At 44.2% G+C, this 12,161-nt stretch overlaps 1 protein-coding gene across 1 annotated transcript in view; it reads right to left on the bottom strand.

Moving 5' to 3' along the window:
* dmd (dystrophin) overlaps positions 1–12,161 on the bottom strand; it is a 128,379-nt gene that overhangs the window by 16,383 nt on the left and 99,835 nt on the right. The window contains exons 61-64 of the mRNA XM_076095112.1: positions 2,472–2,533; positions 2,256–2,330; positions 315–516; positions 159–244 (exon numbers count right to left, since the gene is read on the bottom strand). Coding sequence (XP_075951227.1) covers positions 159–244; positions 315–516; positions 2,256–2,330; positions 2,472–2,533 — 425 coding nt within the window. The remainder of the gene's footprint in view (positions 1–158; positions 245–314; positions 517–2,255; positions 2,331–2,471; positions 2,534–12,161) is intronic.

Below are 12,161 nucleotides of genomic sequence, written 5' to 3'. Positions count from 1 at the left end.
ACAACAATGTGATTTCTTGGAGAAGCCAGCATTGTTTTAATGCTCCACTGTGATTAGCTCAGCTGTTTCGGAGTATTAGGAGTATTAAAGCACTGCATCCTCTGATTTGAATCTCTTATATAGCGCATGCGGTCGGTGTGTGTGTGTGTATTACTTACATCTGTATTTATCCTCCAGGTGAGCCTTGCAGAGTGAGATGATTCCAGTTTTGAATGACAGAGTTCGGATCTTTCCGGTGCGCCCACTATCACCCAAAAAAACAGCATGTCAAAGGATGTTCAATTTCACTGAAATAATAAAAAAGCTCCACGTACGTGTCGTAGACGTTGAGCAGCCAGTTGAGGCACATGTCCACGCACAGCGGGACGTTGACCAGGTGGGAGTGGCTCTGCTCCAGCCGCTGGTACAAGCTGGTCAGACAGGTGACCAGCAGGGAGATGTCCAGCAGCTGCTCGTTCTGCTTCAGGCCGTGCTGATCGAACACCTCGCACGCCATCGGCATGCTCAGCAGGTCCACTGCGGACGGAGAGTCGGTTAGCGGACAGCTCACACTACGCTTCAACAGAACCTGCTCGGTTCAGATGCCCCGTGTTCAAAAAGTCTCCTTGAGCTGCTCAAGGACAGCAATGAGAAGGACTCCGGGGATCAATAAAGTATCACATTATTCATCTTTATCCTTCATGACGTCCACTAAAGGACGGGGAGAGGAGAGAGGCCTGGCAACGGTCAACGAGTCAATTGAAGGTAAAAAAAGAACGGCTAAATGTGCAGTGATTAGAATTAATGGGATGAAGGCTACAGAGTACAAGATATTTCATTTTTTTTTAATATTCTTTTACATACAAGAGCTCTGATTAGAATCTCTGAAGTGCTGTCTTGCATTATCAAATGCATATATCCAGTTTTGAGCCACAGCAATGGTGGTGAAGACAACAACTCCCATGATCCCACGCTACTTCACGACTTCAAACTTTGTCATTCGTAATCGTTTTGATTGAGAGACCCCAAGCAGCAAAAAATGACACAGTGTGCATTTTAATTGTATTTCTAAACTTGACAGCTACACTGTAAATAACTCAAATATCATTATGGTGCACCTCAAGGTTGTGGTTCCACTTGAAGCTGCATTAACTGATATCTTAACACCACAAGCTGTAAATATAACATATATACGGTTGTTATTGCCAACTTGCCAGTTATAAGTTGCTTTCTACCATTCCTTTGGAGGGGTGTTTATCTCCACCTGATGAACGGAAGTTTAATATTCCCACTCTTTTAGCTCTGTTCTTGTTCTCCACCAGACAGTTCTGTGTGTCCCTAAAAGCATCACCGTAGTCATACACATGTGGTCCGTTGTTAAAAGTATTGATGATATCTGCTGTAAGGAGTTTTTCACGAAGCCCCAGAAGCAACACGGTGAAAATTAAATTCAAGGTCGACAAAAAAAAAAAACATGTAATTTTGCAAGGTCTCGCCCCTTTTTCTGTCATAACTGTTAAACAGTCTAAAGTATAAAGTATTTATATATTGTCTTGTTTGTATTCAAATGAAAAGAGAATTCTACAAAAAGAAGATTGATTCTTTTGTGTACCACTGTGGAATGCCGTTAAGGCAAATACCTGGTAGAGAAGGGAGGACAAGAAAAGGAGATTGAGGGGGAGGAAAAAAAGAAATGAGAAGAAGAAACAGAGTAATCAACAAAAGAGAGAAATGCCCACCAAGTCTCCTGCTGGGAATAATGGGAGCAGAAGAAAAACATCTTTCGCCGGGGTTAATCACGAAACCTGTTCATTATTATCTTTAGAAAGCCTCCTTAACATAAATAGTGCTTCAGTGCAATGCAGCACCATATACGCCTGAAAACACATCACAAGCATAACAGCTCGTAGGTGGCTCACACTCTTCAGCTCCACCGGCGGGAGACGAGAAGGATGACTAAACACACATATGGACACACGCACGCACACGCACACTCAGAGCCGAGTGGAAAAAATAATACACTAAGGAATGAAGTGTAGAGGAGACGATCCGAGGAGGAGAACGCAGCAGCATATGAGGTGAATTAAATAAAAGACATGGAAGTGGAGGAAAAGAAGGAACAAAGGAGGAGTGTAGGAGGGCTGGAACACAATGAGATGAGCACTCATGATGAGAGGAGTGTACTTGAAGCAAGAGACGGAAACGGCACATTCAGAAGAGGTATACATGTAAATGATATATATATATATATATATATATAGACGGAGGGTACTCACGGCAGAGAGCCTTCTGCAGGCGCCTGAGCTTCATGGCTGTTCGGTAGGCCGAGAACCGAACGTTGTTTAGGTCGGCTAAAGAAAGAGAAACAAGAGGGAAGAGTTGGGAGAGGAGAGGAGATGGTGGACTCAACCAAAGCCGACGGCTTCAGAAATTCTTCCATCTCATCTGATCACCCAACTCCACGGCACGGGTGCGAGAATTTGGTATCTTACCCAGAGACTGGTAGAGCTCGGCCATCTTGGGATGATCCCAGCATGTCGTCTGCGTCTGGTGGCTGGAAGGGGACAAAAAAAAAATCAGCTATGAGGTCAGATCAGTCTCTATATTAATTAAGGACTCACAAATATATTTTGTGATTTCTATAAAAATGACTCTCGCCACAAAAAGTAATTATCATTCTATATAAATGTTTACAAAAACCCACATGTAAAAAAAGCAAGATTCGCAAATATGTTTCTGAAGCACACAAATATTTCTCGTTTTACATACATGTAATATGAATCCACAAATATATGTAGTTGGAAGGAGTTGAAAAAGATATGGCTGTTACATTCATATAGAAACTGTTAAACTTGCATTTACAAACTGCTTGTCATGTGTCAGCTTCACTTTGAAAGTCCCCCGACATCTTTTTACAACAAGGAACTATCTCTAGCCAATCAGATGTCTCCACTACCAACCAATCACAAGAGCGTGGCCAAACGGTGCCCCAAAAACACTTTCCCCGTAGACTGAAATGGGGAAAGAGACGTCTGTAACTCAGCGGATAATTCTTTCGAGGAATTCAAAAGTTCTGCTCGCTCTGCTCTACCAAGAGCTTTACTTCCCCAAACAAATCCACTGTACCAAACTAAATGGGCCTAACATTTGACAAAGGTTAGCAAACCGTGGCTTAAAAAGCACACGGACTCCTATCACTCCCTGCATCACGGCAGTGTGACAGAGGACGAAGAGGAAGAGAGAGAAAAGAGGCAGAGATGGATGGCTGCTGTGTCATTCTTCCCTCACACGTTCTGTCCTCGTGACTGCAGCTCGCCGCTCACAGGAGACTGTGCACTTGTGTGTGTGTGTGTGGGAGACAAACCGATCAGAGTGAAAAGGGAACGTGTGTGTGTGTGTGTGTGTGTGTGATTTACGCCGTCAGAACTGAAATGAGGGACGTGCATTTTCCCAACGGAATACGAATGATTCCGATGATATTTAAAGAACTCGTTGTGGTCTTGAACCCTTTTCAATTATTCCAGCTCTCACTGAATATTACCTCGCCTCAGATGAGCTGTGTGGTAAATTCACTGAACAGTCACTTGGACTCCTTAGTGACTGTTCAGTAACCCTAACCCTAAATGCATCGGAATACTTAATGCTAAAATCTTAAACACCTCAGACTCAAGAGCACTCAAATATTAGACTTTGAAAACCAACCATCCCTCTGAAAGTAGGTGGTCCAATTCCTCTCAGGTCATTTCAAGTGTTAAAACCATGGATGTCACAGTTTACTTCCGTGTCCATCAAAATGTCAACACTTCATCATTTTTATCCTATTACATACATTTGTGGGAAATTGTCATAATTAGCGTATCAATTCGTATCAAGTAGAGCCACCATTTTTCCCCCCAATATCGGTAACACTTGTGGCCACTTGGGAAACATTTGTACATTTAGATTCCAATTTCCCCCCCAAATTTGTGTAAAATAAATACATGAAAGAAACCTTATATCATTGTGTTATACACAGCTCAATGGTTGTGATGTTTCCACAGAGTTCAAGGACTTCTGTATTGCAGAGAAAAACGAAACGACTCGGGATGAAAAGTTGGTGATACGATTCAAATCCTTTAGTTTAATAAGGTGATATTTCACTGCTGCTTATTCCCTTAAACATGTTGTACATTTATGTTGCTGTCTCCATATTCCCTCTCGACGTTTCCAGTCTAACCCACGATCTGAGCTCTAATCTGTATTTCACGGCATCTCTAAACACCCACTTTGAATAGAAAGTCATTAAATGGCAGGAGAAACTGATTGTGTTACTGTAAAGCAAAGAGCAGATTTTCCCTGGCCATTAATTCCACTTAGCGGCTGTTGTAATAATTATTGTGCTAACATTCTAAGGGAATCTGGACAGCTTATTCCAGCTGCATAACAAAGTGCATCCATTTTCGCAAAATAAAAATTTGAAATGTTCTTTGCCACAGTTAATATGTAGAGTGTGAAGAAGTGTCAGATACTAAATGTGATGGTAATATGCCAGCTGCCTGTTTACATAAAGCTAATAGGAGCCACATGGCTTATCAGCGAGGCAATTACGCTTTTTTTTGGTTTGGAGCACATCAAATATTTGAAAAGTCCTTCACAGGAGACAGAGAACAGTGGCATCTTAAGAAATACTTTCAACTTTATCCGTCAGATGGTTAATAAATACACATTTGCCTCCCTGCAATCCTGGAAATGAGAGCGACTTCTTATTTAGAAGTACGTGTCAATCAATGTGTCTGTGGTGCTTTGGTCATGAAGTGAAACAGGACAGTTAGAGGCCTATTCAGTGCCAGCTAGAATGAATTAGAGCCGTTGTGCGGCTGTCGTGATGGTGAAAATGAGACAAAAGCTGGAGGCGGAGAAAAGACTTCAAACTAACGGTTTTCTTCCATCTGTAAGAGCAAACACAGAGTCCCATTTCTTCAGCACAGGTGTGTATGATCAGCCTCACACACATGTGAATAGTAGGTGTGCAAAGTGGGCCACCACTGAGCACAGTGGGTGTTGTGGGTCAATGGGGGAAAAAATAAAACTGAACAAAACAGCTGAAACAATAACAGAAGCGCTGTTAAAAAATACAGTGCCGCTCAGCGTTCCTTCACAGACAAAAGCCCTGTTTTCCGCTTCATAATTCTGGCCTGGGGCATGTTTTTTACACAACTGCAACCCTTTCCCGACTTGTTAAAAGAACACATGTCGAGTCGGTCACACACACAAGTGCACCTGCAGTTAACCTTTGTCTGAAAAGCAGCCAAATAATAATCCATATGCTGTGTCTTTTCCCATTGCCTTTGTTTTTCCTCTCTCCTGCACTCCCACTCCAGATAATGAGAGGGGTCCCATGGCGAAGAGCCACTTAGAAATCCTCGAGGCTCGGAGTCTTTGCAAACAGTGGCTCGGTCACTCTGGGCTCATCGCCGGCTAGCTGCTACGAGCCAGGTGCTCTAATAGAATCAAATACTCAGAGATGTGGGCTTCTGACTGTTTTAGTTCAAAACCCTGAATCTGTTGAGAAAATCTAACAAGACGTCCTTGAGCAAGATGGGTGACTAGCAGCTGCTCAGAAACAAATAAACAATCCTTAACCCTCAGTAAGTTTAAGTCCATCCATCCATTGTCTTTCATCATACCACGAGGTACTTGACTCACTCCCAACCCGCTGTTTCCTGGCAGAGAACAATGGCCTCGGACTTGGAGGTATTGACTCTCAACACAAACACTTCATATTCGGCTGCAAACCACCCCAGTGCCTGCTGAAGGTCATGGTCTAGATGGAGCCAATGGAACCACATCAATTGCAAAGAGCAGAGATGCAATTCTGAGGTCCCCAAACCGGACACTCTCATCACCCCGGTTGTGCCTTGAGATCGGATATGACCGGTGGGGACCCTCCACAACCTGAGCTGCTGGGAGCAAACACAGACTGGTTGCTTGAATTGCCCTCAAATGCCAAAAGAATTAGTGAATACCAGCCTGGGCAGCTTTTATTGGATGCTGTCAACGCCAACGACAAATTAGAGAGAGAGAGCAGTGTGTGTGTGTTACTTTGCATGAAAGTTTTCGTCCTCACCTAGACACAGAGGTGCTGGAGACCGGAACCGGAAAAGACAACCAAGACCAGCAGGGTGATTTTGGGGCGATTACTGTCAATGCAATTGGCAAATTTAACTGTCTGATTCCAAAGAAGGTCTGAGACAGAGAGCAGTTATTGTGAAAATGTTCTAGATTGGTTGATCGCCCCAGCCCTTGGGCAAACCAAACGCAAATTCCCCTGAAGAGATCAAGTAAGTATTGTGGTTTATTTCAAAATTGCATGAAATTCAAACCACAAACTCCCCGTCCCAATGTCTGCCACACCACCAACCTGTCCTCAACACCTTATCTGTCTCCAGCCTCCTATAGGAAAGCAGATATTTGTTCGGAAGAGGACGATACAGCAGACGGACACACATTGTTCTAATATGTCAACGGAACCACCTCCCATCAGATGTCCCATTGGGATGAATGAACAAAAACAACACAAGAGAAAAATCTCACATCAGGGGCGGCCTGAAGGAACCAAGCATCTCTAGTTTTGACTCTTTTTTTTATGCCTTTTGAAAACTGAAACCGTCTCCTTAGAAAATGCATCATGGCCCGAGGACAAGCCAAAGTGTTGATAATACATCGTAAACTGTCAGAAGATAAACCACCGCACACTGGGCGGCTCCCGCGGAGCAGTTACATTCGCTGCCTTGCTCGAGGGCGATATGATTGAACCTGACGAGGGAGGGGGAAGAGTAAGAGAAACAATTACTGGATATTGAAGAAAAAGAATCTGATCACTTTATTTCTCAGGGCCTTTTTTTCCCTTCCAGAAAATATGTGGCATTCCTCTGTGCAGCATAACTTTTAGTTGGATTGAACAGACAATTGCGCACACTTTCGTCACACACACACCCACACACCCTAACTCTGAACACACAATGCTACATATTACAGTTAACGGGCAGCTGAAAAGCTCTTTGTGGCGGTGACAGATAGGCGTTGTAAATAATGGACCCGCACAGAGACACGAGTGTCACTTCTCGCTGCAGTCAATTATGGCTCTTGGATGAATGATTAAAAGGTGGTTTACGGGCTATGGCGATGTCTTCCTCTGGCTATCATTGAGAGGGAGTGCCGGCAGAATGTTTTCCCGCACACCAGGTTTGTGAATGAGCTCAAACATTGGCCTTCGGGGGGCTAATGTGAACAGGAGTAAAGAAAAGGGTAAAAAAGGCATGAAAGCGGTATTCATCAGCTGGATATTAGAGGAGGCTGTTTGTTGAAAGAGAACCTAAACGTACAGACAAAACCTGAAGGATCACACAGCGCTAGAAGATAATGACTATAATACCAATGCATTTTAGGCATCTTAAAAAAATACGTGACATTTTTTTAAAGGATAATTCTGATGTTCTATATTTTAGTTATTGCAAACAAAGCCAATGAAAAGAGCTCACAGATACCCTAACCCTTTGACTGACTCCCTGCATAGAACTGAATTTAATATTATTATAATATTTTTTTTTCCATCATCTTAAAATACAACCTGAGGATGCGGAAAAAATGACTTTGAATAAGAGTGGATTCATACTAATAACTGATTCTGCACAGAAGTCCCTTTCACACACGCAGTATGGTGTGAACTTTTCCTGCAGAAATGGTGGCTCTGGCTCTGGTAATGCACGTCTGACGGCTCCCCCACAAAGTCTGGAAGAAGGGAAAACAGAAGCCGCTCTTCTCCTGTTCTGTAGTGGCGGACATTCATATTTTACATTTTTGGGCTGTGAGCTGCAGGGATTTTGGGCAGGCCGATTATACCCTCGGGCCATAATTTCAAAACTTGCAATGTGGATCAGAATGATCTGGATCATGAAATCTCCCCTTTGTCTCAATCAAAGGATCAAAATGAAGCCCGTAGATCTGAACAGAAAGAAATAAAAGCCTGGCTGACCATTTCACGAAAGGTGAATTGTCCACCTACTTAAAAGCTTAGGTCATGCTAAAAGGTGCTAACTTGACTCCGTTGACCTGTGTTAAGAAGCTAGCTGGCTGGTGCGCCAGCTGGCTTTTATCGGGGTATCTGATGGTCAATGGTTCAACTTTTTAAAAAGGAATTTCTTCTGAATCGCGTCACACATCGACTCTAGAAACAAACACCGACCCAATGACAGCTTTTGGATCTGGTTTAGCTGTGCTGAAGCTAACGTCAGCTGGCTAATGAACTAACTACTAGCTAATGTTCTATCTAGTTAGCTAGCGAGCGTTGTGTGCCAGCTAACACAGCAAACTGTTTAAGTAGGCTACATGTGGACGGATAAAACTGTACATGGCACGAATAATGCTGATAAGGACAAGTCAAGTCAACGGCCATTTTATCCTCCTATGAAGGACTCTCCGTTATTATAAGGGGACGAAGGCTCCAGTCTAATTGTTGTCTTTACATATTTTGTGATTGCAATAAATACATATGAACAAGTATTTCCATTCTGTAAATAAAGGGTTGTTTTAATAAACCTTTCTGCTGGTCTTTAGTGGAACCCTTATCACTTTTGTGTGGTTCATTTCTGTTGAAATTGTCAAATAGTTTCGTTAGTAACCAACTTGTCTACATTGTCATTGTTTTATTAGTGGCCAACAATGTACTTCTTTGTTGGTGTCTCTGCAAACTACATTTGCAAATAAGATTTAATATAAACCTCAGATTGTAATCCTCCGGTTGTGCCGTGTGAAGCCTCAATCGCCTAGTTTCAAGTCTTCTTCAACACAGAATGATACGGAATACATTTAGTAAACTATGGTCTCTACATCAGTCCTCCACATTCCAAATATGGTAATATGGTTCATTGGTTGCGGAGAAAAACAACATGGCGACAGCCGTAATCCAAGATGGCACTGAAACTTCATACCAGACACTGAAACATTAACATTTGAAAGGCACATTCAACTGAGAGTTTGAATATAACGAACATCTTGCGTAACATCATTAGAAGTGAAGCTATAGGCTATTTTTCAACCACTGTCAAATCCACATCTGCAGTGGGATGCAAATCATACTGACTTTTGGCATCAAATTAATCCAAATTTCTGTTGAAAATTTGACTAGACGTAATTTCAACTAAACATGTTATTTGTACCGAGACGTTTGTTCTCGCATGTATGCTGGTAGTGAAATATCGCAGTGTCGTCTTGCTGCCTCGATCACCCAGAACCGGTATCATATATTACTCAAACACCACACCTGACCAGAAAAAGGCGTGCAGCTCGAATGTGGGGAAAGTTCTTTCCATCACTAATTCTGAATGCAGAAATTGGCCCCCCACCCTCCAAAAAACCCACAAACTGAACTACAGCTTAATCTACGACAGCACACAAAGACACACGCCATAACAATCATGCCCCAGCATGTCAGCACCACTATCCAGCAAGTTGAATCTCTGTGTTAAGGCTTTTTATCCATCAGCTGTATTTAATCAGTGCACACACACACACACACACACACACACACACCATTGGTGCCAAAAACTCTGCACCAGCCAGTCCGCTGCACCCCCTGCTCTTCATTTGACAAACTCCTGAAGTGCACACATGTGCACGGAAGGTTCGTGTCCCATCATTGCAGGACAAGCACACCCCACTGTACAACTAAAACACGGATCAGCATGGTGATCCGGATCGCGGATGGTCAGCACAGTTGGACCTAAAACCCTGCTGTTTGCGCTGGGGGGAAAAAAACAAAAAAAACGAGGCCCGGCATCATTTTTCCAGCCGAAAATAGATCAACAGCAGCGCATCCAAATCGCCTGTGCTCAGTGCGCACACACACCTCCGCCGATCCAGACACGGGCTGCTTTGCTGGCACGGGGGATGATAGTGTTTTGCACCTTCCTGTGCGCGTTTGTGACTGTGAAGGAATGCAACACAGTGATACATCGCCGCTTTGCTCGGTACGGCCCTTTCTCTCTCTCTCTTTCAGCCAACACACGCATAAATTAACACAAATCCCTGTCGGGCCACATTCATACGGGTAAATAAAGGCAGGCTGCGCAGAGCTCCATTTGTATTCCGTTTGCTTTAAAGCACTTAATGCCCTTTTTTTATTCCAACATGGCAGCAAGTAGCCAGTGAAACAGTGGCTTTAGAATTAAGAAATGGACGGTACGGGGGACCCTGAGCGAGGGGGGGGGGGGGGGGGGGGGGGGGCAGTGGGTTGAAGAGTCTCAGTGGCCGCACACCTCGCCTGCTTCCCCGGGTACAACTGCGACCAACAGCCGCTGTGGAGAAAGGGGGCTGATTGAGTGCAATGGCTACCAAAAACAGACGTTTTCCTCCCTTTTCATTGAAGACTTAACGTCCCGTTTTTTTCCTGTCATGTGCTATGGGCTTCATCCCTAAATGCAAATATATATATATTTTAAACTATGAATAGCTTTGCTATATACTTGAGAGTCGGCCACAGATGTATTTGAACATGCTAGGTGACATTCATCGGAGATGCATGTTGGGTGGACTTATGCAGAAATAGGTTAACAGCACACAAAGTCAGAGATTCTATTTCCCCACGTCCAAAATAGAATTTGAATGCATCCTATTCCGGTTGTAATGCCTATTTTGGCGCAGATTCTTGCCCACAGTGGAGGTAATAATGCGCGTTGCCCGCTGAGTGTGTGGGAGATCTCTGCCCCGGCTCACCGCCTCTCCGCTAGCCGTGAACAGGTTTACTGCATTACGACCAGCACCATTACCATCACCATTATTAATCACCGCCATAAACAGTAACCCCCCCCCCAGCCCGGCACTCACTTCCGAAGCTGCTCCCGCATCGCTGGCCGATCAGAGCGCTCCGCGTCCGGGAAGAAATAAACCGATTCCCGGGGAAAAACCGAGGCGATATCCAGACCCCCTCCGCGGTCCGACCGAGAGTCCTCTACCACCGGGGAGAGGCGTCCGAGATTACAGTGTGTAGCCTACGTGCGTGTATGTGTGTGTGTGTGTGCGTGTGTGTGCTCCTCTGCAAGCAGCAGCGGTGGGTTGCTCGGGCTGAACCGGCCAGCGAGACACAAGGGTCAATCCACCGGAATAAAACGAAGACAATTTCCGTTTAATGCTTCAAAAATAAAAGCTTCGCGTAGAAAGAGGCTGCGTTTTTCTTTTGACATACCAACGTTATATCGTGGAAATAAGAAAAATCTATTCACAGAGATTGGTCCCATAGTTAATCAAAAATCGGAGGATCGTAGAGCTCCTTCAGTCCACATGTTAAAGTGTCATTGAGGAAAATACTGAAGGCTGTGCCAATGTGTGTATTTTGAGCGTGTAAATAAGCATGAGGCATCTTGCATGGCAGTTTCTGCCATCAGTGTATGAATGTGTGTGGCCCTATCATTTTTGGATCCAAAACAATATGACAAGTGCCTCAGGGATCAATTGGGGGCCCCCCCTGCTGATTTTTACCCCAGGGTCCCCAAGTGGGTTAATCCAGCCCAGGGTGTTGACAAAAAGTAGCAAGATTTAACCACCCGACACGGTTGACACCTTTACTTTGAAATTAAAGTTAGGACAGTTTCCGGTTTTGTCCTCTCCTCTGGGAAACTTGACGCAGATTAGATAGACGAGGCGGAGCTCAGGCCCCCTCTGCCTCCCTTCCCCCCATCCCGCTGTCTCTGAAAGCAAAGGAGCCTCAACACCATCCGTGGAGGTTTTTCACCTCACTGACAAGAGAGAGAGAGAGAGAGAGAGAGAGAGAGAGAGAGAGAGAGAGAGAGAGAGAGAGAGAGAGACTCTTTGCTTTTCAGGGCACACAAATTTCTACACTCAAGGCCGTGGAGAGAGAGAGACAGAGGGACAGAAAAGAAGAAAGACGAAAAGTGGGAGAGACGAAAAAGGGAAAGAAGGCGGAGGCGCTTTTTGCTTTTACAAGGCACACAGGAGAGTCAGGAAGATAGAGAGAGAGCGAGAGAGAGAGGTGGAAGAAAAGGAGGAGGAGGGGGGGGGGTCTCTTTGCTTTGGGAATCTGTGTTTAAGGCTTAAGAAATGTGGGCTATGTTGCACCAGCAAAGACAGAGAAAAGCCTGTAATTTATAGGCAAGTCTCAACTGTTATTTTTCCCAATCACAACAGTG

The sequence above is a fragment of the Anarhichas minor genome, unplaced genomic scaffold (genome assembly GCF_050575085.1).
Source record: "Anarhichas minor isolate MPS153535 unplaced genomic scaffold, ASM5057508v1 ptg000018l, whole genome shotgun sequence".
NCBI classification, from domain to species: domain Eukaryota; kingdom Metazoa; phylum Chordata; class Actinopteri; order Perciformes; family Anarhichadidae; genus Anarhichas; species Anarhichas minor.
This window is presented reverse-complemented; position numbering and strand designations above follow the sequence as displayed.